Source organism: Nycticebus coucang, chromosome 20 (assembly GCF_027406575.1).
Source record: "Nycticebus coucang isolate mNycCou1 chromosome 20, mNycCou1.pri, whole genome shotgun sequence".
NCBI classification, from domain to species: Eukaryota; Metazoa; Chordata; class Mammalia; order Primates; family Lorisidae; genus Nycticebus; species Nycticebus coucang.
The window spans coordinates 32311458-32336947 of record NC_069799.1 but is presented as its reverse complement, the minus strand read 5'-3'; the positions used below and the strand labels follow the sequence as shown (position 1 = coordinate 32336947).

Here is a 25490-nt window from a genome sequence, read left to right as displayed (position 1 = left end):
AAGTCTAATGTTCCTTATCTTGCTGAAAATGTACACTTTCCATTTTGGCACTAAAATGTCACATATGGGGAACAGATGTCAAGTGCATGTTCCCTGGTTTTTGGTTCCAGGTGACTAAGCATAGTTACTGGTACCAAGACAGTGGAACAAATGAGCAGAACAAGTAGGTACAAGTGAGTAAAAGGTCAAATTTTATTAAAGCACAGTACACTCCAGAGAAGGGAGACATCTACCTTATCAAGTGGAGAACACCCTGGGTTAGTGAGATTTCCAAATAATTTTCAAGATAATTTTCCAAATCTATGTTAAGTGGTGGTTGGGGTAATACATTTACTATTTTTACTGGAAGGGGGGGGGAATTTCCAAATGGAGAGTCCTCCCATTTCTATCCCTATAAAGCAGTTTATGTCTGTAAACTGTGATACAAGGGAAATTTTACTGTGTTTATGAAAATGGGTCCCTTGAGGCTACTGTCACCTTACTTGTATGCATGCTGCGAAGACCCACTTTTCTGGCCTTGGCCATATCACCACACTGGTGCCTGTCTACCTCGAGAGTCATTTTTGTAAAGGAAACATCAGTTCAGTTTTAGAAAGCCTTCCTGAAATGCTTTTCTTTCTTGACAGCCCACTCTGGTAACTTTATTTTTTCTCATTATGGACAAGGGATGCCTTAGAATGATCTTCCCCTGTCTCTCTCTAGCCCTACCAAGCAGGATAAACACAACTTTAAGACATCACTGACATTTGTAGAGAATTTCTTTCATATGAATTACGATTACAAAAGTATGAGAAATATTTAAAGACATTGTCATATTTTTCACAATTGTAGAATATCTGTACGAATCTGTTCTGTACTGGAATGTGTGTATCCTGTTGATAAGATTCGACACTGTCTTCACAGTTGTAGTTTTCCCTGTCATAAACTGCATACAGAAAGCTTTGAGCAGAAGTTAAACCCTTGTCACCTTCTTCACATTTATAGCCTTTCTGGTCAGGATGAATTCTACTGTGTACAGAAAACTGTGATTTCTGGCTTAAAGCCACACTATTCATGTTTGTAATGTTTCTCTCCAGAATGAATTTGTTTTATGTATAGAAAGGTGTTAGTACTCGTTAAAGAATTTGTAACATTGTTGCCATTCATAGGATATAGGATTTCTAGCCAGAATGAATTCTTTTATGTACAGAAAGGGTTGAGGAATAGTTGAAGGCTTTTCCACGTTATTCAATTTGTAGGGTTTCTCTCCAGAATGAATTCTTTTATTTACAGAAAGGGTTGAGGACCAGATACAGGCTTTGCCACATTCTTCACATTTGTAGTGTTTCTTCCCAGAATGAATTCTTTTATGTGCAGAAACGTGTGAATATTGGTTAAAGGCTTTGTCGCTCTTCACCTTTGGAGGGTTTATCTCCAGAATGAATTCTCTTATGTCTAGAAAGGTGTCAGAAATCATTAAAGTCTTTTCCAGATTCTTCACATTTGTATAGTTTCTCCCCAGAAAGAATTATTTTATGTGTGGAAAGGTGTGAGTACTGGTTAAAGGATTTACCACATTCTTCAAATTTGTACTGTTTCTCTCCAGAATGAATTCTCTTATATCTAGAAAAGGTTGAGTAACAATTAAAGGCATTTCCACATTCTTCACATTTGTAGGGTTTCTCTCCATAATGAATTCTTTTATGTATAGAAAGGTGTGAATACTGCTTAAAGGCTTTTCCACATTCATCACATTTACAGGAATTCTCTCCAGAATGAATTCTTTTATGTACATAAAGGGACAAGTACTGGTTAAAGGCTTTTCCACATTCTTCACATTTGTAGAATGAATTCCCCAGAATGAATTCTTTTATGTATAGAAAGGTGTGAGTACTTGTTAAAGGCTTTTCCACATTCATCACATTTACAAGGATTCTCTCCAGAATGAATTCTTTTATGTACAGAAAGGGATAAGTACTGGTTAAAGGCTTTGCCACATTCTTCACATTTGTATGGTTTCTCCCCAGAATGAATTCTTTTATGTATAGAAAGGTGTGAGTACTTGTTAAAGGCTTTGCCACATTCTTCACATTTGTAAAGTTTCTCTCCAGAATGAATTCTTTTATGTGCTGAAAAGGTTGAGGAATCATTAAAGGCTTTGTCACATTCTTCACATTTGTAGGGTTTCTCCCCAGAATGAATTCTTTTATGTGCAGAAAGGTGTGAGAACTGGTTAAAGGCTTTGCCACAGTATTCCCATTTGTAAAGTTTCTCTCCAGAATGAAGTCTTTTATGTCTAGAAAGGTTTGAGTACTGGTTAAAGGTTTTGCCACATTCTTCACATCTGTAGGCTTTCTCTCCAGAATGAATTCTCTTATGTTTAGATAAGGCTGAGTAACAGTTAAAGGCTTTGCCACATTTTTCACATGTGTAGAGTTTCTCTCCAGAATGAATTCTTTTATGCGCAGAAAGGGTTGAGGAATCATTAAAGGCTTTTCCACATTCTTCACATTTGCAGGGTTTCTCTCCAGAATGAATTCTTTATGTGCAGAAAGGTGTGAGTACTGGTTAAAGGTTTTGCCAAATTCTTCACATTTGTAGGGTTTCTCTCCAGAATGAATTCTCTTATGTTTAGATAAGGCTGAGTACCAGTTAAAGGCTTTGCCGCATTCTTCACATCTGTAGGGTTTCTCACCAGAATGAATTCTTTTATGTGCGGAAAGCGTTGAGGAATCCTTAAAGGCTTTTCCACATTCTTCACATTTGTAGGGTTTCTCTCCAGAATGAATTCTTTTATGTGCAGAAAGGGTTGCGGAATTGTTAAATGCTTTTCCACAACCTTCACATTTGTAGGGTATCTCCCCAGAATGAATTCTCTTATGTTTAGATAAGGCTGAGTACCAGTTGAAGGCTTTTCCACATTCTTCACATTTGTCGGGTTTTTCTCCAGAATGAATTCTTTTATGTGTAGAATGGGTTGAGGAATCCCTAAAGGCTTTGTCACATTCTTCACATTTGTAGGGTTTCTCTCCAGAATGAATTCTCTTATGTCTAGAAAGGTGTGAGGAATTGTTAAAGGCTTTTCCACATTCTTCACATTTGTAGGGTTTCTCTCCAGAATGAATTCTCTTATGTTTAGATAAGGCTGAGTACCAGTTGAAGGCTTTGCCACATTCTTCACATTTGTAGGGTTTCTCTCCAGAATGATTTCTTTTATGTGTAGAAAGTGTTGAGGAATTGTTAAAGGCTTTTCCACATTCTTCACATTTATAGGGTTTCTCTCCAGAATGAATTGTTTTATGTCTAGAAAGGTTTGAGTATTGGTTAAAGGTTTTGCCACATTCTTCACATTTGTAGGGTTTCTCTCCAGAATGAATTCTCTTATGTTTAGATAATGCTGAGTAACAGTTAAAGGCTTTGCCACATTTTTCACATGTGTAGGGTTTCTCTCCAGAATGAATTCTTTTATGTGCAGAGAGGGTTGAGGAATTGTTAAAGGCTTTCCCACATTCTTCACATTTGTAGGGTTTCTTTCGAGAATGAATTCTTTTATGTCCAGAAAGTTGTGAGTACTGGTTAAAGGTTTTGCCACATTCTTCACATTTGCATGGTTTCTCTCCAGAATGAATTCTCTTATGTCTAGAAAGGTTTGAGGAATCGTTAAAGGCTTTTCCACATTCTTTACATTTGTAGGGTTTCTCTCCAGAATGAATTCTTTTATGTGCAGAAAGGTGTGAGTACTGGTTAAAGGTTTTTCCACATTCTTCACATTTGCAGGGTTTCTCTCCAGAATGAATTCTCTTATGTCTAGTAAGGTTTGAGGAATCGTTAAAGGCTTTTCCACATTCTTCACATTTGTAGGGTTTCTCCCCAGAATGAATTCTTTGATGTGCAGATAGATGTGAGTGTTGGTTAAAGGCTTTTCCACATTCTTCACATTTGTAGGGTTTCTGTCCAGAATAAATTCTTTTATGTGTAGAAAGGGTTGAGGAATTGTTAAAGGCTTTTCTACACCCTTCACATTTGTAGGGTATCTCCCCAGAATGAATTCTTTGATGTGCAGAAAGGTGTGAGTACTGGTTAAAGCTTTTGCCACATTCTTCACATTTGTAAGGTTTCTCTCCAGAATGAATTCTTTTATGTGTAGAAAGTGTTGAGGAATTCTTAAAGGCTTTTCCACAACCGTCACATTTGTAGGGTTTCTCCCCAGAATGAATTCTTTGATGTGCAGATAGGTGTGAGTGCTGGTTAAAGGCTTTTCCACATTCTTCACATTTGTAGGGTTTTTCTCCAGAATGAATTCTTTTATGTGCAGAAAGGATTGAGGAATCGCTAAAGGCTTTGTCACATTCTTCACATTTGTAGGGTTTCTCTCCAGAATGAATTCTTTTATGTATAGACAGATGTGAGGAACTGTTAAATAATTTCCCACATTCTTCACATTTGAAAGGTTTCTTTCCAGAATGAATTATTTTATGTATAAAAAGTTGTGAGCAATGATTAAAGGCTTTTCCACATTCCTGACATTTATAGGATTTCTTCACAGAATGTATTCTTTTATGTACAGAGAAACATGAGGAAGTGTTAAAGGATTTGCCAAATTCTTCACATTTATAGGGTTTCACTAGGTTATAAATTGTCTCATGGTTAGAATATTTTGAGCTTTGGCTAAGACACTTATCATTCTCACAATGGGAGATTTTCTCTGCATTATGAAGTTCCCTGTGCTTAGACAGTCTTGAGCAAGATTTAAAGACTTTGCCACATTCTTTACATTTGTACTGCTTTTCCATAAAATGGGTTATGTTATGTTTACCAAGGTTTGAGCATAGTTTTAAGGCTTTCCCATATTTTTTACATTTCAACGTTACCTCCCCAGTATGTATCATCTTATGTCTATTTACATCTGATAATTTTCTGACAAGTTTGAAACGTTTACTGCATTCGTAGGTTTTACCATGCATAGCTGTTACACTTCCATCTAGTCCATTGGAACATACTTTCTGCTGCTTATACTCACACGCCCTATCCCAGTCTTTTATTGAGTTGAAATTCTCAGGGCTATCATTTTCATATCTTCTTTGGATTATCTCTGGTAATAGAATATTCATACCCAGCACTTGTGAGTTGCTCTGGGTAGAATGATTAGATATAACTGAAAGAAATTTAAAAATACAAAATTATGTCATTGCGTTTCATCACAATTGAATAAATATACATTACAAATTCTGTCTGTAAAATTATGCCCAGCACAGTAGCAAGATGACATAGGACAACACAGTAACTTTTGAGATACATGTAAGGAAGAAATATATACTGCATTTTAGGGATTATATAAATGAAGTGAGAATTTTCAGCCCACCAGGTGAGCACAATGTGAAGTGGCATATACATGTCAGGTGCAGTGGTTCATGTCTGTAAACCTTGCACTCTGAAAGAGTGAGAGGGTGGATTCAACACAGGCATTTGAGCGCAGTCTGAGCCAGAGTGAAACCCTGTTTATACCACAAATAGAAAAAATTAGTGGGGCGAGTGGCAGACAGGTGTAGTCCCAGCAACTCAGGAACCTGAGGAGAGAGTATCTTGAGCCCAGGAGGTTGAAGTTGCTGTTAACTATAATACCACATCACTCTATCTGTGGTGAAAGACACTCTGTCTCAAAAATATATAACAATATAAAATCAAATAAGAAAAAAATGATAATGACAAAAGGTGCAAAATATAGGAAGAAAAGTTCGTTCTACTTATAGACCATAGACATTCCTCCATCTGAAAACAGTATTGTCCATATAAAAGTAACTTTTTCCTCAAAAGAAAAATAGAGACCTGCATTAACTCTACTGGCTTTTGAGGACTTTTCTAAAGATAGGTTATGTCTCCTAAGAGGGAGAGGGCTGAAGGGAATGGTGTAGTTTTTTGTTTCTTTCTTTTTTCTTTCTTTTTTTTTTTTTTTGCAGTTTTTGGCAGAGGTTTGAACCCGCCACTTCTGGCATATGGGACCAGCGCCCTACTCATTTGAGACACAGGCACCACCCATGAATGGTGCAGTTTTTATAAAACTGACTGGGGGAGCCGAAACCAAAGGTAAAATATTGTTACAGCACCAGAGAGATTCCAAGACAACAGACAGATTCAGGTCTACCAAGTGATGACAAGGTCTTAGGAAGAAGTGTGGAGAAAATGCTTCAGCTAGAAAATAGCCACACAACTCCACAGGCAAAACAATTTCAGAATGTATACTGAACTGCCTCAAGCCTTTAGTATAATTTGTGTCAGAGTCTTGTAAGGTAAAGCCACATGATGGGTTTTGTGAAAGCTGCCTTATGTGGTTTTGTACCCATAGCACAGGGGTTACAGTGCCAGCCACAGACACCGAGGCTGGCTGGTTTGAACCCAGCCTGGGCCAGCTTAACAACAATGACAACTACAACAAATAGTAGCCCGGCATTGTGGTGGGCACCTGTAGTCCCTGCTACCTTTGAGGCTGGGGTGGGAGAATCCCTTAAGCCCAAGAGTTTGATTTGCTGTGAGCTCTGATGCCATAGAACCCTACCAAGGGTAACGAAGTGAGACTCTGTCAAAAAAAAAAAAAAAGAAAAGAAAAGAAAGGGGCCTTTTGTGATCCTCAGAAGTCAATTTAAGTTTAGAACATGTAAAAAATAAAAGGGAGACATAGAAACAAAGAAACGAAGAAACAAGATAAATAATGTAGAATCAACCATAAAAAATAGAGATGTCTACATTACCTAAGAGTTTTATCTCCATGATGTTAAATGGGTGAAATGGGAATGATACAAACAAATAAGTCAACTCATAAAAATGGAGATATCAACAAAAAAGATGAAATTTAAAAAGATAGAAATTCCTAACTTGAAGAACACAGTGAAAAAAACTGAGAAATTTCCAAAGGTAGGAGAAAAAATACAGAATATCAAGCTCACCAGATTTCAGCTAGGAGAAACACAAAGAGACCCATAAAAAGACACATGAAGATCAAAGATTTGAAAGCCACACAAGAGTATCCTGAAAGCCATGAAAGGAAACAGATGTGTCATCTCTAAGCACACTCTTCTGAGATCACTATTGGATTTTTCAACACATACCTACCCTATCAAAAAAGAGTTGGATGATATAGTCAAAGTGCTGAAAGAACAAAAATTTCAGAACATATACACTGTATCCAGCAAAACATCCCTTCAAGATAAAGAAGAAAACAAACATTTATCAAGATAAATGAATGCTACTATGCAGCCTTAAAGAAAGATGGAGACTTTACCTCTTTCATGTTTACATGGATGGAGCTGGAACATATTCTTCTTAGTAAAGTATCCCAAGAATGGAAGAAAAAGTACCCAATGTACACAGCCCTACTATGAAACTAATTTGGGACTCTCACATGAAAGCTATAACCCAGCTACAACTTAACAATAGGGGGAAGTGGGAAATGGGAGGGTGGGTAGAGGGAGGGGAATCGGTGGGATCACACCTGTGGTGCATATTACAGGGGTATTTGCGAAATTTGGTAAATGTAGAATGTAAATGTTTTGGCACAGTAACTGAGATAACGCCGGAAAGGCTATGTTAACCACTGTGATAAAAATGTGTCAAATGGTTTATGAAGTGAGTGTATGATGCCCCATAATCATATCATTGTATACAGTTATGATTTAATAAAAAAATAAAAAAAAAAAAGATAAATGAATGCTAAAATCTGCCAAGGAGGAAATATCAAAGGAAGCCCGTTTCATTGAAAATGATATTGTGCTTGAGAACAATGCTACATTAGGTAAAAATAAGTAAATCTGAAAAAAAGAAACAAAAACTAAGTACATTTATGTAAAATGTGGTATTCGTATAATGGCAGAGCGGAAAGCACTTTTATTTTTATTTATTTATTTTTTATTTTTTTGTAGAGACAGAGTCTCACATTATTGCCCTCGGTAGAGAGCTGTGGCGTCACATAGTTCACAGCAACCTCCAAGTCCTGGGCTTAGGCGATTCTCTTTACCTCAGAGAGAATTGAGGCACCTGCCACAATGCCCAGATATTTTTTCATTACAGTTTGGCCAGGGCCGGGTTTGTACCCACCACCCTCGGTTTATGGGGCCAGCACCCTACCCACTGAGCCACCAAAAAATAGGTGCCACCCTATTTTTTGTTTTTTTGAGACAAAGTCTACAGCTGTCGCCCTGGGTAGAGTGCCATGGCATAACAGCTCATAGTAACCTCAAACTCTTGGGCTTAAGTGATTCTCCTGCCTTAGCTTCCCAAGAAGCTGGGACTACAGGTGCCTGCCACAACAGCAGGCTATGTTTTGGTTGTAGTTGTTGTTGTTTGGCAGGTTGGGAATGGATTCAAACCTACCAGCTCCAGTGTATGTGCCTGATGCCCTAGCCACTGAGCTGGGCACCGAGACTAGAAAGCTCTTTTAATCATGCTTTAAAATTTAAAGATAAAAACAGAATCTTAACATGAAACTTCTGGTAATGGTATAGGTGTTCAATGTAACAAGATAAAATTGGTGACATCACTAAGTTGAAAGAAAGGCTGGGCGACGTGGCTCACATCCGTAATTCTAGCAGTTGGGATGTCAAGGCAGGTGATTTTCTGAGCTCCCAGGTTCCACACCAGCCTAAGCCAGACAGAGACCTCATTTCTAAAATAGCCGGGCACTGTGGCTAGCACCTGTAGTCCCAGCTACTAGGGACTTGAGGCAAGAGAATCACTTCAGCCCAAGAGTTGTAGGTTGCTGTGAGTTACGACACCAGACACTCTAATGAGGGTGAGAAAAGTGAGATTCTGTCTCAAAAAACAAAACAAAACAAAACAAACTAGCCAGGCATTATGGCAGGTGGCTGTACTTCCAGCTATTGGAGAGACTGAAGCAAGACGATATCTTCAATCCAAGAGTTTGAGGTTGCTGTGAGCTATGACAACACCACAGCACTCTACTCAGGCACACAGACTGAGACTCTGACAAAAAAAAAAACAAAAAACCCACAGAATAACAAAATAAGGAATATAAAGGGTTATATTTTTTTGCATTCTATTGAAGTTAGCTTGATGTGAGTCTGAATAATATTAATATTGTTATATCCTTAAGAACTTTTTATAATTTTCATTCTTCAAGGTGTTCAGAAAGAAAATATCTATAGAATTCGTGTGAAGTAAACTAAGAAAGCAATCAGGGTAATTACAAAAATCAATAAAACAGAAATGAAGGCAGCAAGAGAAGAAATGAGGAGAAAATATCTAGAAGAAATAAAGTAAAAGGAACTTAACTCATTTATATTGAATGTAATTAACTCAATAATCTAAAAAGATGATATGGCTGAATAGACTTACAATAAATGAGTTTCTACAAAATTAGATCTAGAGAAAGCTCCTTGTAGCTTTATGGACTCAAATAGGCTAAAAGTAAAAAGACAAAAAATATGAATGCCAAGCAAATAGTAACTCAAAGTGAATGAAGTAGCTATAATTATATCGGACAATATACACTTGTGGCCTAAACAGACAAGAGAAAAATGTAGTAGTAATAGAAAAGGTCCCTTTACAAAGAATCCTTACTATCTACTACATTTACTCACAAACCTTATTTAGGTGTATTATATATCTTGTATAATATAAACAAGTATGTATAACATCATTGATCCCAAACATAAGAAATAAATCCTGGGAAAAGCAAAGGAAGAAACAGCCATGTGGTCATTTTAAATTTTAGACCCTAGGTCTGTTTTTCACTCTTTTTTAAAATTTCAGATTAATATAAGGGTACAAACAATTAGATCACACGCCGGGCACAGTGGCTCACACCTATAATCATACTACTCTGGGAGGGAGGATAGCTTGAGCTCATGTGTTCCAGACAAGCCTGAGCTGAAAGACACCCTCATCTCTATAAAAACAGAATAACTGGGCTCAGCGCCTGTGGCTCAATTGGCTAAGGCACCAGCCCCATACACCTGAGTTGGTGTGTTCGAATCTAGCCTGGGCCTACCAAACAACAAGATGGCTGCAACCAAAGAATAGCCGGGGGTTGTGGCAGGTGCCTGTAGTCCCAGCTACCGGGGAGGTGGAGGCAGGAGAAGCACTTGAGCCCAGGAGTTAGAGATTGCTATGAGTTGTGATGCCACAGCACCCTATCCAGTGTGATAGCTCGAGGCTGTGTCTAAAAAAAAAAAACACAAAGAAACAAACAGAATAACTGTGGCAAAAGAATCACTTGAGCCCAAGAGTTGGGAGGTTGCTGTGAGCTAAGACACGACCTCACTCTACCCAGGTCAATAGTTTGAGACTCTGTCTCAAAAAAAATTAAACAATTAGGTTACAATGTTTGCATTTGTTAGCCAAAGTGCCACTTATAGTTGTGTCCTTCACCCAGGAGGTGTGCCATATACCCCTACATAAGACACCATTTTTAATAATCAATTGAAAGATTAGAAAAAAGATTAATAACAGACAACTTGAACATACTGTATTACTTAGACCTAACAAACATGACAGAACTCTCTAGTCAAAAGTAGTAAAATAAGGCTGGGCATGGTGACTCAGGGCTGTAATCCTAGCATTCTATTTTTTTTTTTTTTTTTATTGTTAAATCATAGTTGTGTATGTTAGTGCAATCAAAGGGTACAATCTGCTGGTTTTATATACAACTGAAATATTCTCATCAAACTGTTCAACTAGCCTTCACGGCATGTTCTTAGTTATTGTATGTAGACATTTGTATTCTGCATTTAGGAAGTTTTGCCTGTACCCATTCTAAAATGCACCATAGGTGTGGCCCCACCCATTACCCTTCCTCTACCCTAACCTCCCCCCTCCCGTCCCCTTCCTTGGCCCTTTCTCCATAGTCTTGTGCTATAGTTGGGTTATAGCCTTCATGTGAAAGCTATAAATTAGCTTCATAGTAGGGCTGAGTACACTGGATACTTTTTCTTCCATTCCTGAGATACTTTGCTAAGAAGAATATGTTCCAGCTCCATCCATGTAAACATGAAAGAGGTAAAGTCTCCATCATTCTTTAAGGCTGCATAATATTCCATGGTATACATCTACCACAATTTGCTAGTCCATTCGTGGGTCGATGGGCACTTGGGCTTCTTCCATGATAATCCTAGCACTCTTAAAGGATGAGGCTGGAGGATTGCTTGAGGCCAGTAGAGTTTGTGAAGAGCCTAAGCAAGTGTGAGACCTCCTCACTAAAAAATAGTTGGATATTGTCGTGGGAAACTGTACTCCCAGGTTCTTGGGAGGCTGAAGCAAAATAGTCGCTTTATCCCAGGAGTTTGAGGTTGCTGTGAACTATGGTGACACAGCACTCTACCAAGGGCAACAGTGAGACTCTGTCTCAATAAAAAGAAAAAAAAAAATGAAAGGGCAGTGCCTGTGTCTCAGTGAGTAGGACGCCAGCCCCATATACTGAGGGTGGTGGTTTCGAATCTGGCCCCAGCTACACTGCAACAAAAACAACAACAACAAAATAGCCAGGCATTGTGGCAGGTGCCTGTAGTCCCAGCTACTCGGGAGGCTGAAGCAAGAGAATCACCTAAGCCTAAGAGCTGGAGGTTGCTGTGAGCTGTGATGCCACAGCACTATACCTAGGGTGAGAAAGTGACACTCTGTCTCTTAAAAAAAAAGAAATGAAAAAGTGACAAAGGATTGAATTGACATTTCTCAGAGAAGATATAGAAATAGCCAACAAGCATTAGAAAGGGTGTTCAAAATTAGTAAATACTGAAGAAATCTAAAGCGAAATCACAACAAAATATCATACATCCTACTCAGAATGAACACTAAAATAAAATTCTCCACTGAGAATTTTGTTTCTTTTTATTTGGTCGGGGGACAGAGTCTCACTATGTTGTGCTAGGTAGAGTACTATGTTGTCATAGCTCACAGCAACCTCCACCTCTTGGGCTTCAGTGATTCTGTTGCCTCAGCCTGCGAAGTAGCTGGGACAACAGGCACCCGCCACAATGCCTGGCTATTATTAATGCTTGTTTAGCTGGCCTGGGGTGGTTGTGAACCCACCAGCCTTGGTGTATGTGCCCAGTGCCATAACCACTGTGCTACAAGCACCAAGCCCCACTGAGAATGCTGAAGAGATTATGGGGGCATCTCCAACTTCTCCAAGCCATGATCTTGGGCTGGTCATAACCATTCAGAGACCTGAAGGGAGATACTTACTCATGACAAAGGAGACAGGCCTGAAGACCTTGGCACTTCTTTTTGTGTGTGAATATATGTTTATATATCTATTTGTGTGTATATGTACATATATACAGACACCATATTTTGTCTGTATATAGTATATATATATATATATATAGACCACCTCCCTACATTGAACACCTTCCCAAGTTCACCTAATGTACACAGACTGGGCATGCACCACAAGTACGTATCAGTACACTAGGCCAAGTTCCTCATGCTAACCACCAAAGTGTGTTGACACGATTTTTCCAATCCCTTGAGTGGTCAACTTACAAAGGTCTATTGTGTTTCTGCATGTGTGTGTGTGTGCATAATACAATCCTGATAAGCATAACCTAAGCAAGAGATAGTTATAAAATAAGGGTTATTTATGACAGGTATGGTGGCCCATATCTGTAATCTTAATCACTTTAGGAGGCCAAGGCAGGTGGATCACCTGAGCTGAGGCATTCAAGACCAGCCTGAGAAAGATCAAGACCCCTTCTCTACTAAAAATAGAAAAACTACCCAGGCACTCTGGCAGATGCCTCTAGTCCCGCCTACTGGGGAGGCTGAAAAGAGAGGATCAATTGTACCCAAGACTTTGTTGTTGCTGTGATCTACAACGCCTCTGAACTCAACCCAGGGTGATAGACTGAGAAACTTTAGGAGTTTCTGAGAAAAGTTTATGAGTAATTTTGTAACAAGAGAGAATTTAATATATGCTCGGGAATACTGTAACTCCCCAATGACATAGTATACATAAGAAATGTATGGAGTAGATACTTTTAACTATATTAAAGTTGAGAAATTGAGGCTCAGCACCTGTAGCTCAAGCAGCTAAGGCACCAGCCACAAATACCAGAGGTGGCAGGTTCGAATCCAGCCTTGGCCTGCCAAACAACAATGACAACTACAACCAAAAAATAGCTGGGTGTTATGCCAGGGACCTTTAGTGCTAGCTACTTGGGAGGTTGAGACAAGAGAATCACGTAAGCCTAGGAGTTGGAGGTTGCTATGAGCTATGATGCCATGGTACTCTACCCAGGGCAACAGCTTGAGGCTCTGTTTAAAAAAAAAAAAAAGTTGAGAAATGGGGCTGAGCGCCTGTATGTAGCACAGTGGATAGGGCACCAGAAACATAAACCAGAGCTGTCAGGTTCCAATCTGGCCCCAGCCTGCCAAACAACGACAACTACAAACAAAAAATAGCCCGGTGATGTGGTGGGTGCCTGTAGTCCCAGCTAATTGGGGGGCTAAACCAAGAAAATCCCTTAAGAACAAGAGATCATGGTTGCTGTGAGCTATAATGCCACCGCACTCTACCGAGGGCAACAGCTTGACACTCTGTCTCAATAAAATAAAATAAAATAAAGTTGAGAAATTAGAGCATACACAAATTATTTATAATAGTTCATGTAAAGAAAGTGTTGAAGTGGGCGGCGCCTGTGGCTCAGTGAGTAGGGTGCCAGCCCCATATGCCGAGGGTGGCGGGTTCAAACCCAGCCCCGGCCAAACTGCAACCAAAAAATAGCCGGGCGTTGTGGCGGGCGCCTGTAGTCTCAGCTGCTCGGGAGGCTGAGGCAAGAGAATCGTGTAAGCCCAAGAGTTAAGAGGTTGCTGTGAGCCGTGTGACGCCACGGCACTCTACCCGAGGGCGGTACAGTGAGACTCTGTCTCTACAAAAAAAAAAAAAAACAAAAAGAAAGTGTTGAAGTTAAATTACATGAGCTTTTTCTTTATATTTGGGGGAAATTCTTAAGTGCTCTAATAAAATTTACTGACTATACTTTCTCCACAATCTTATTTGAAACATTCATTGAATCAAAAACTACAAAGTAGAAGACGTATGCCATTTATTTGAAGTGTCTTGAGATGCCTGACCCAAATACTAGTGTTAACTGCTCACTCTCACATTTTAAACAGGATGCTAAGGCAGAGGTTCTCAACCTGTGGGTCGAGACCCGTTTTCAACAATGAAAATAAATCGTCACAATAGGAAGGTTGACAACCACTATGCTAAAGAAAAAAAGAAATTGTTTTGAGGCACAATTTAATTCTGTTGCCCAGATTAAAATGCCATAGCATCAGCCTAACTCACAACAACCTCAAGCTCCTAGGTTGAAGTCAACCTTCTGCCTCAGTCCCCCAAGTAGCTGGGACTACAGGCAACCGCCAAATAGCCTAGCTATTTTTTTTTATTTTTAGTAGTGAAAGGATATCACTCTTGTTCAAGCTTGTCTTATACTCCTAAACTCAAAAGATCATCTCACTACATCCTCCAAGAGTGCTAGGACTATAGAAGAGAGCCACCATGCCTGCTTAAAGGAAAAAAAATTTTTGTGTGTGTGTGTGACAGAGACTCAAGCTGTTGTCCTGGGTAGAGTGTCATGGCATCACAGCTCATAGCAACCTCCAACTCCTGGGCTTAAGTGATTCTCTTGCCTTAGCCTTCCAAGTAGCTGGGACTACATGTGTCCACCAAAACGCCTAGCTATTTATTTATTTATTTATTTATTTATTTATTTTTTGCAGTTTTTGGCTGGGGCTAGGTTTGAACCCGCCAACTCCAGCAAATGGGGTCGGCGCCCTACTCCTTTCAGCCACAGGCGCCACCACACCATCCAGCTATTTGTTGGTTGTAGTTGCCATTGTTGTTTGGCAGGACTGGACTGGATTCCAACGTGCCAGCTCTGGTGTCTGTGGCTACCTCCTTAGCCACTTCAGGTATAGGCACTGAGCCTAAAGAAATTTTTTAAAAATGTTTCAGAGATCCTCAAAAATACACTAATATTTTTATGTTCTGAAAATCAACTAAACAGCAGGCAGATTTTGCAGTCCTGGATAAGCCGTAGAAAGTTCTTTCTTTTCACTATAAACTAGAAAGAACATCACTGAAAACTAAACTCCTCCTAAAAACTAAAAAGAAAAGGCGAGTTACCTATAATCCTAGCACTCGGAAGGGCAAGGCAGGTGGACTGCTTGAGCTTAACCAGTGGGGGTCCAGACCAAGCAACAGCAAGACTACCTCTCTTAAAAAGAAAAACTAGGGCGGCCCCTGTGGCTCAGTCGGTAAGGCACCAGCCCCATATACCGAGGGTGGCGGGTTAAAACCCGGCCCCGGCCAAACTGCAACCAAAGAATAGCCGGGCGTTGTGGCGGGCGCCTGTAGTCCCAGCTACTGGGGAGGCTGAGGCAAGAGAATCGCTTAAGCCCCAGGAGTTGGAGGTTGCTGTGAGCTGTGTGAGGCCACGGCACTCTACCGAGGGCCATAAAGTTAGACTCTGTCTCTACAAAAAAAAAAAAAAAAGAAAAACTAGCCAGTCTAGCCAGTCATTGTAGTAGGTACCTGTAGTCACAGCTACTTGGGAGGCTGAAGAAAGAGGATCCCTTGAGCCAAAAAGTTTGAGGTTGCTGTGAGTTATGACACCATGGAACTCCACCCAGGCTGACAAAGTGAGACTCTGTTTCTAACAAATTTAAAAAAATTAAAAACAAAAATAGGGCCAGGCATGGTGGCTCACATGTGGAAGCCTAGCACCTGAGAGGCCAAGGTAAGAGGATTGCTTGAGTTTGTGAGTTTGAGACAAGCCTGAGCAAGACAAAGACTATGATTCTACCAAAAAACTGTAAAAACATTAGCCAAGCCTTGTGCAGAAACCTGTACTGCCAGATACTTGAGAGGCTGAGACTGAAAAATCACTTGAACCAAGATGGTTAAGATTGCTCTGTGCTACGCTGATGCCATGGCACGCTGGTCTGATGGCAACACAGTGAGCCTTTGTCTCAATGAGAAAATAAACTTAAGAAACATGAAAAAAAAGAACAAAATTGCCTTTATGTAACAAGGGAAAGAAACCCAGGCTTCCCAGAACTCATTTCCAATTAAGCTGAGCTTCCCTAATCACATTGCATTGTGTGGTTTCCTCCTTCAACTTTGGACCTCTGACCAGGGTTATCTGCTTCATTCACTCCAACCTACCTGGGTGTTTGACCACTGTCTGGTGAGTCTTCACCTTCCAGGGTTCTTTCCTTTGCTCCAGACAGGTGATGAGATCCGGCTTAGAGACAGCAAACCCTGTTTCATTAGAAAAAAAAAGATAACATGACATTTACTGGGCTTCACCAGGTAACAATCTAGAACCATCCTAGAGTAGAGAACACAACATTTTAGAGATCCTAAGAGAATAATCTAAAAATAGGTTTCTGACAGAAACTTTACAATATTTTAAAAGCATTTAGAATGCTCCACTACCCAGTACTATGGAAATAAAATTTGGGGCTAGAAACTAGACTTAAAGGTATGGGCAACAATTCTAAACAATTCTCTACATTTTTGAAATTACCATCAATGTAGGGAAGGATATTTATCAGCTCAAGAAAGGCTAAGATTAATGCTAAAATAACATCTGAAATATTTTCTTTTCTATACCAAGAACTTATGGTTTCCTTAGAATCAACAATCTGAAACTAATGCAGTCAAAGAAGAATCTCCCCAAACCCACCTACAGAGAAACAATCTGAAATGCTTAGTATACAGTTAAGAAATGTGTATGTAAGTTATCCTCACCAAGGAAGACCAGGTGTCTGTAGGTCTCTAACATGACATCCCGATACAAATTCTGCTGAGCAGGGTCCAGGCAGTCCCACTCATCCATAGAGAATTCTATAGACACATCTCTGAATGTCAACAGTTCCTGAAAAAAAAAAAAAAAAAACAAGAAATCTAAAAAAAACAATATGTATCATGATGCCATGGAAGATTTAATTTCATTTTTACATAAATGCGTGGGTGAGAACTTCTTTTGACTTACATGACTGAATGGTATTAGGTGATAAGTATAGCAGAGAAATAGTCACTCATGTGCTCTCTAACACTGAGGAAAGATGGGATAATATCCACAACCCCAAGTGTAGATGCTGTGCTTTTGGCTTTACAATGCAAAAATAAGGCCACCACTACAGGCACGTGGATTCTTGCGCCTACTCACATCATTCACTATAAGCTGTGTGTATTTCTTACCTGAAAATATCATGGTGAGGTAAATGGAAGCCCTAAGATTTTAACGTGTGCAAGCACGAACTGGAGATCTTGTCAAATGCAGTTTTCTGTGGGGTTTTTTGAGAAATAGTTTTACTATGTCACCCTCGGTAGAGTGCAATGGTGTCACAGCTCACAGTAACCTCTACCTTTCGGGCTTCAGCAATTCCCTTGCCTCAGCTTCCCAAGTAGCTGGGACTCCAGGCACCCACCACAAGGCCCAGCTATTTTCTTCTTGTAGTTGTCACTGTTGTTTAGCTGGCCTGGGCCGGGCATGGATCATCCAGTCTTGGTACATGTGACTGTGCTATGGGCGCCAAGCCTCAAATGCAGTTTTTTATTCAGAAGATATTAGGTGAAGCTTTATTTCTGAATTTCCAGCAAGCTCAACAGGGATGCCAATATTTCTGTCCCATGATAATATTTTATCAAACGCAAGACTGGATTTATCCCAGTTGAATGTTGATCCAGTAAACAACCATTAGAGCCTTTATTTTCCAAACAAGGTATAAAAAGAGAATCTCAGAAGGTGTATGTGATTTGATACTCTCCCCAACATACTTAATCATATTGTGATAAAAACCACTTTATTTTTTTTTGTGTGTTCACCTGTATGAAGAATGTGTTTGAAACACATTATTTTTATTTATTTATTTATTTATTATTAAATCATAGCTGATTTAATATGATTCAATATGATCATGGGGCACCATACACTTGGTTCATAGACCATTTGACATATTTTCATCACATTAGTTGACATAGCCCTCCTGCCATTTTCTGTGGGTAGAGGGAGGGGCATTGAAAGGATCACACCTGTGGTGCATCTTACAAGGGTATATGTGAGGCTTGGTAAATGTGGAATGGAAATGTCTTAGCAAAGTAAAAACAACTTTAAAAAAAGTTTTTCAAAGTTGAAAGTATAGGCTTGCCGCCTGTAGCTCAGCAGCGAGAGTGCCAGCCACACACACCGGAGCTGGTGGGTTCAAATCCAGCCTGGATCTGCTAAACAACAATGACAACTACAACCAAAAATTAGCCAGGCATTGTGGGAGGCGCCTGCAGTCCCAACTACTTGGGAGGATGAGGCAAGAGAATCGCTTAAGCCCAAGAGTTGGTGGTTACTCTGAGCTGTGACAACAAGGGTGACGCCTTGAGACTGTCAAAAAAAAAAAAAAAAAAAACACGCTGAAGATCTGCCGGATCTTCTAATCTCTAATGCTATCTTTAAAAACTCTTCTTTAGCATCCGAGAAAGAAAGGCTTTTCTAATAATTCTGATTTTGAGAACCTTGAGTTACTTTAGGCTGTTCATGCCATCTTCTGTAAACTGCATGTGTCACCTTATTTTACACAGCACCGAGGGGGCTTCTGGACTGAAACTGAGCAGTATGTAGTCCCCTGCTTTGCTAATGTCCAATGACCCAACATCATCCACACCGGGTAATACAGGGATACACTTATTTCCATTTAAAATAGGCACAAGGGAACATTTGCAGAATTATGGGACATAACTTTTATAAACTTTTATAAATTTGTGATGAAAATTCTCCAGGGCACATGGGAATTTGGATGGAGAGAATGGAGAGCAGACACTGCTGTATACGGAGGGAAGGAGGAGGATTTCTCAGAGGCTTTTCACTATTACAAGAAAAGGGCAAAAGAGTATTTGAAACAAGCTCATTAGGCAAGAACATCACAAGTAGAAAAGATTTCCCACTTTGAAACGTGAGATATTACAGGAGAAAAGACAGTCACAGCCCTGTGTTAGGACACATTTAGCTGAGAAGCAACCCGTTCTTTCTCTTTCCTTTCCTGCCCTTGATTTCCTTCTCAGGTGAGATTACCCAGATATATGTTCCACCTGCATCTTGATAACATGGCTTTGAAGGCATCAGCACAAGCCCTTCACCTGCTCCCACCACATCCACAGGCAGAGAAACCTTGAAGCAAAAGAAATATATATATATACATACATATATATATACCCTTTCCTATTCTTTACTACAGGAGACAGTCAGGAACAAGGAGCTTTCACATAAAGACCAAAGTGTGACTTTCATATTTCTTGCCCTCAGGTGCTCACCCCTGCTAGCAATTTCAGCTATGGCAATGGAATGTTGGTGGTGCAGTCCTGTCCCCATGAAGCACAAGCAGGGTATGCCCTGTGACCTCTGTTCAAAGAAAAGGCTCAACACATTTTAAACTCTCATGCTTGACACTAGCCTAACCTTAGCATTACATGGGGGTAATAATTAAAACCATGTGGATGACACAACCCAGACTAATAGAATCTGTGGGAAGGTGGAATCACAGATGATGCATTTCTTCAAACTGGCCATGGAATCCTACCTGGAAGCCTGGGCTGAGAACCACTCAGGTAAGTATTGCCTCCCAGGCTTTATTACCCACACAAGGTATTCCGTATCCTGGGCCCCTCTAAGTATGAGATCCTGCAAGAGCAGCAATTACTCTATCCTGAAGCAAATAGTCACATTTTTTTTTTTTTTTACAATGGCTATGTATGTACTTGTTTAAGAATTTCAGGAATGGGTGTTTAGCAATTAACCAAAGAATCAAGATGGCAGAACTACTGGTGAAGGAAAATGCTGAGCACTTAACCTCCAGTTCTATAGTCGTCCAGCAGACTGCCAGATGGCAAGAAACCTTTATAACAAGCCAGGAAGACCTACACATAGAAAGCTCCTGCACATAGTTTACCAAGCTCCTTTCCCCTTTCACCACCTTTTGGTCAGCTGAGGAACATGAGGTGGTCTTTCCAACATTATTCAGCCATCTCCCCGTGTTGCTCCTGAATAAACTGCATTTTCCTCCAACAACTCCTGTATGTTGAGTTTGGTTTCAAATGATTTGTAAACCTTGTGTTTGCCTCAGATTTTGCTGGTTTTAAGTGGGTGTATGAAGTGGTTTCTTTCACAATTTCACATATTGCTGGTGTTACTTCTCCTAGATTACAGTAACACTCACCTGGGAAAGTAAACACAACATAGAGTCACTTCTGCTCAACACTTTAATTTTTTTGAGAGAGTCTCACTGTGTCACCCTCTGCAGAGTGCCTTGGCCACCATAGCAACCTCCAACTCCTGAGCTCAAACGATCTTCTTCTCTCAGCCTCCTGAGTAGTTGGGACTACAGAGGCCAGAGACAGGGTCTGGCTCTTGCTGAGGTTGGTCTTGAATTCCTGACCTCAAGCAATCCACAGCCTTCGGCCTCCCACAGTGTGAGCATTACAGGTGCAAGCCACCTCACTGGCCAGCAGCATTTACTTATTTATTTTTGCCCAGCACTTTTGTAATAACATAAATCCTCTTTTTCCAGGGAAGACCAGCCACCACAATCTTGAAACATAGCATTCTGGGCGGCGCCTGTGGCTCAGCGGGTAGGGCGCCGGTCCCACATGCCGGAGGTGGCGGGTTCAAACCCAGCCCCGGCCAAATTAAAAAAAAAAAAAAAAAGAAAGAAACATAGCATTCTATGCTGACCCTTTAAAGTTTCTAGAGCTGACAGAAGGAAGAAATACTGAATAAAAACCTGAACTGAAAATTGCAAACTGCAAATTTGAGCCTTGGTCACATGTGGATGCAGCTCAGGCCCTGTGTGCATACATGGGAAGTAGGGAAAATGAGAAACGGGGAAGTGGAAATTCCTTAAGTGTACTCCATGCACATATGTGATCCAGCTTGAGTTTGTAGCCTCATACTCTCTGGATCAGTTGCAAGTCTAATAATTTCAATTTTACAATAGAGGTGGCCAAGCCATACAGAATACTTTATAAATGTTTTGTGAAATTTTTGAGACAGAGACTCAAGCTGTTGCCCTGGATAGAGTGTGGTGGCATCATAGCTCACAGCAATTTGCAACTGGGGCTCAAGCGATCCTCTTGCCTCAGTTTTTCTATTTTTACTAGAAATGGGATCTCATGTTTTGTTCAGGCTGGTCTTAAACTCATGAGCTCAATCAATCCACCTACCTCCGCCTCCTGGAGTGCTAAGATTACAGGCGTGAGCCACCACGTCCAGCCTATTTTGTGACATTTTTTAACAACTATTTTGTAAATAAAGATATAACACAGAGCTATAATTTTGCATTTCCCTATGTATTGTGACTGTAAGGGCACTTTTTGTAACACTGTGTACTACAACTGCTCAAGAATAGATATTGAAAATAGGCAGACGGACCATTGTGGCTTCATTATTTGGGACACATGCACTTTGCTGTACAATTGTGAGCTGTGACAGGTAGGCTGAGATGAAAAGCGCCCCCTAGAGTAACACTCCATGGGACTCTTCTGTGTTTTGTATCATATCTGGTAACTCTGGATGGTATGTAAAAATACTTTATAATTACAAAGAGAATTATTTCCAATTCCAAAATAGCCTTTTAAATGGTAGACAGAAAAAGAACTGCCACATTACACAATTAAAACAAAGTGTGATATTTATCTCAGAGATTGTAAAGATCAACGAAGTCACCATAATTAGTCCTCACTTACAAGACTTGACAGCACCATTGGTTATATATAGTTCACCCTAAATTCACCTTATACTTGGAAAGGCCATTTGTGTTTGTACTGGACTATATTCAAAAGACAGAAAAATCTTCTCTTGTCTACATGATGGAAGATTTGCAACTGGGGCTCAAGCGATCCTCTTGCCTCAGTTTTTCTATTTTTACTAGAAATGGGATCTCATTTTTTTTTATTTCATTTGTTTGAAACAAGGAGCCAGGGCACACTAACGGGAAGTCCTGCACCACAACAGGAACTCTGACAAGGGTCACTATCTCCTGGACTGTTTATATTTCAAAGCAATGAGTCCTGGGCCCTGAATTTGACCTGAATTTGAAAAGGCAGTAAGAAGATTATTTATCTGGTAAAATAATGTACTTATATTTCAAAGAGGCAGAAAAAAACACATACAACATTTTGTAAATTAAAATCTTTACATTCAAATTGGGGTATTCGTCTGGTATTTCTAATTTTTATCTGCTCTTACATCACACAGGTCTAGGGCCACTTCCTTGAACTCCTGGACATAGTTTCACGAGACACTGACAGCCACCACAGAGACAGCATGAAAGAAGGTTTATGGAATGAAAATAATCAGAAGATAGGCGCTATCAAGGACTCATGAGAGAGGGCAGTGTAAAGTTTGTTCAAGTATTGGTTGAGCCATTGGCTTGTAAAAGAAACTAAAAATCTTAGGACCAAATCTTTATGCAAAAGCAGAGGTCAAGCCCAGAGGCTGAGTCCTTTAAGACCTTATTTATTTATTTATTTTTTTAGAGACAGAGTCTCACCCTGTCGCCCTTGGTAGAGTGCCATAGCATCAAAATATATACTGCTTCAATTTATCTAACACTTACCAACTCATTAAAAATAAGTTGAAATGTGCTCGGCGCCTGTAACACAGTGCCAGACACAGAAACCGAGGGTGGTGGGTTCGAACCCAGCCCCAGCCAGCTACACAACAATGTCAACTGCAACAAAAAATAGCTGGGCATTGTGGCAGTTGCCTGTAGTCACGGCTCTTCAGGAGGCTGAGGCAAAAGAATCGCTTAAGCCCAAGAGTTTGAGGTTGTTGTGAACTGTGACACCACAGCACCCTAACAAGAGTGACATAGTATCACTCTGTATCAAAAACAAAAAAATAGGACTGGGGGTGGCACCTGTGGCTCAAAGGAGTGGGGCACCAGCCCCATATACTGGAAGTGGTGGATTCAAACCCAGCCCCGGCCAAAAACTGCAAAAAAAAAAAAAAAAAAAAAAATTAATTAATTTAAAATAAAACAAAAAAGAAAACGCTCAGCACCTATAGCTCAAGCAGCTAAGGTACCAGCCACATGCAGCAGAAAAGGTAGGTTCAAATTTTGGGCCTAGCAAACAACAATGACAACGACAATCAAAAAAAAAAAAAGCCTGGCACTGTGGCAGGTGCCTGTAGTCCCCAGCTACTTTAGAGACTGAGGTAAGTGAATTGCTTAAGCCCAAGAGTTGGAGTCTGATGCCACAACACTCTACCCAGGACAACATCCTGAGGCTCTGTCTCAAAAAATAAGTTAAAATGTATACAAGATATAGTCCAAAAAAATACAACAAATAACATTTTTCACAATGTCCAACACTTCCTGTGTAAAGTATTCTCATAATAACCTAACATTACCTAAATCCAAACCTTTATAGTTAATCTTATGTTATACTTTGCAAGCTTTTTACTATGTTACAAAATACATTGCATACCATTCATATGTACCCACTGTTTCACAAATTTCATAAAACAAAAAAGCACAGCACGCATGTGAATTTAACCCATGTTAACCGTAACAATTATTGTGGGAAGGGGCTGTGAGGGGCCCTGGGGCTGTGAGGTGGCAAAGCCCATCACACCCAGGGGAAGCCTTTAGGGAACAACCCCCCACCTAACCCCCCAGGCACTTCTCCTCCTAGATTAACATTCTTTTCAACTGCCAGAAGTCGCATAGCCCCTACATATTTTCCTTATTACACCTTTTCCTCTTTAACGTTAATCCTTACCCCAGATGTTAATATTTACCTTGTTAAAGATACTTTATAAAAGCTGCTTCCACAGTTCCGTGCTGGCTGCAGACAGACCTTCTGACCCCATCCTATCTCTACCCTCTTGTGTGTTTTATATATTTCACTAGTATATTTCTTGCGTGTCTTTCTAATTTCCCACCATTTCCACTCAGGTTATCTCCTCCTCGCACTGGATAGCGAGAAATTATTTCCATTTGATATCAATTTCATAGACATGCAAATAAAATAAATAAAAATAGAGGGCAGCGCCTGTGGCTCAAAGGAGTAGGGCGCCGGCCCCATATACGGAGTTGGCGGGTTCAAAACCGGCCCAGGCCAAAAAGTGCAAAATAGATATAAAATAAAATAAATAAATAAAACGCCACGGCAATCTACCGAGGGCGATAAAGTGAGACTCTGTCTCTACAAAAAAATAAATAAATAATAAAAAAAAAAAAGTAGAGAAAGTGGTAGACATGGACACCCCCACAACCTTTCTTAGCTATTTGTGAACTGAGAATGCACTTGAAAACATAGGATCAGTAAGTCAAACAGGCCAAACCAGAAATAGGGAATAAAGAAAAAAAAAAAAACCCGAGGAAGTAATGAGGCACTATAGAACAAGTTCATAGCATGTTTAATGATTTTTTGGATGATGATTTTCTTTGATTAGTTTTTTATTGGTACATATTTTTAACTTGCCTACATGCTGTTAATCACATAAGTATACTTTGGAAATTATCCCCTATACAAATTCTTAAACTGTGTTACATAGACAAAACATTAAAAAAAAAATTACTCTCGGGCGGCGCCTGTGCCTTAGTGAGTAGGGCGCCGGCCCCATATACCGAGGGTGGCGGGTTCAAACCCTGACCGGGCCCAACTGCAACAAAAAAACATCCGGGCCTTGTGGTGGGCACCTGTAGTCGCAGCTAGTCTGGAGGTTGAGACAAGAGAATTGCCTAAGCCCAGGAGTTGGAGGTTGTGAGCTGAGACGCCACGGAGCTCTACCAAGGGCGATAAAGTGAGACTGTGTCCCCCTCCCCCAAAAAAGAAAAAAAAATTACTCTCGCTGCTCTTCACGAATCAACTTCCTGTCTCTGTGTTTAACTAGGATTACAGGCAACCGATCCACTTTTGGTTTGGCAACAGCTTGACCCACCCTGCCCGGCCCTAAATTTATTTTTAACAGAATGGAGGGATTGGGGAACCCACAGACTACAGCTCCTCCCAGGAACAAGCCCCACACACCCAGCTGAGATTCTTCCTGAGGTCCCTTCCACTGTCACCACGTGGAAGGAACACCCGGCGCTCCAGGCACACAGCTGCTCAAAGAGAGCTCTGGGCCATGGTCTAATTAACCCATCTGGGAAGGGGCCGCAGCAACAGAGTCCCCGCTGCCTGCCCCACTCCACCTTTTGCTCACAGGGCCTGAGGGCCAAGCGTGCCAGTGGCAAACTTCACTCTGAAGACGGTAAAACTGAAGTGAAATTGCCGGTCCGGCTACAATCACTTCTGCCCCCCAACCACGCCCCTCCCCCTCTCAGTACACCCAGTCTCCTGTACTCACCATTTCCCAGCTTCTGGGATGTCCCGGTGTCGTCTCTACAAATCTCCCGGCACCTGCAGGTCACAGGGTGACAGAGGAAGCTCTAGAGACACCTGGATTCTCCAGGACACGCAAAAGCTGAAGAGGGTAGCTCAGATCAGAGCCCAG

General features: G+C 40.5%; 1 protein-coding gene across 2 annotated transcripts; it reads right to left on the bottom strand.

Moving 5' to 3' along the window:
- Nucleotides 1-204: 204 nt before the first annotated feature.
- LOC128572347 (zinc finger protein 107-like) lies at nucleotides 205-25490 on the bottom strand. Of its 2 annotated transcripts, none has more exons than XM_053572200.1 (4): nucleotides 25344-25490; nucleotides 16748-16874; nucleotides 16160-16255; nucleotides 205-5134 (listed from the first exon to the last, which is right to left on the bottom strand). In XM_053572200.1, the coding sequence occupies exons 1-4, from the start codon at nucleotides 25344-25346 to the stop codon at nucleotides 1446-1448; spliced, it is 3915 nt and encodes a 1304-aa protein (XP_053428175.1). In that variant the 5' UTR covers nucleotides 25347-25490; the 3' UTR covers nucleotides 205-1445. The 2 variants fall into 2 exon arrangements, with proteins under 2 accessions (XP_053428175.1, XP_053428174.1); XM_053572199.1 differs by lacking the exon at nucleotides 25344-25490 and adding an exon at nucleotides 19065-19126.

Coding starts and splice junctions, on each gene's coding strand:
- LOC128572347 (XM_053572199.1), bottom strand. CDS start 19,112: ATGCCTTCAAAGCCATGTTATCAAGATGCAGGTGGAACATATATCTGG. Junction 16,256..16,747: donor CAGACACCTGGTCTTCCTTG/GTGAGGATAACT, acceptor CTAATGAAACAG/GGTTTGCTGTCTCTAAGCCG. Junction 5,135..16,159: donor GACAGTGGTCAAACACCCAG/GTAGGTTGGAGT, acceptor AATTTCTTTCAG/TTATATCTAATCATTCTACC.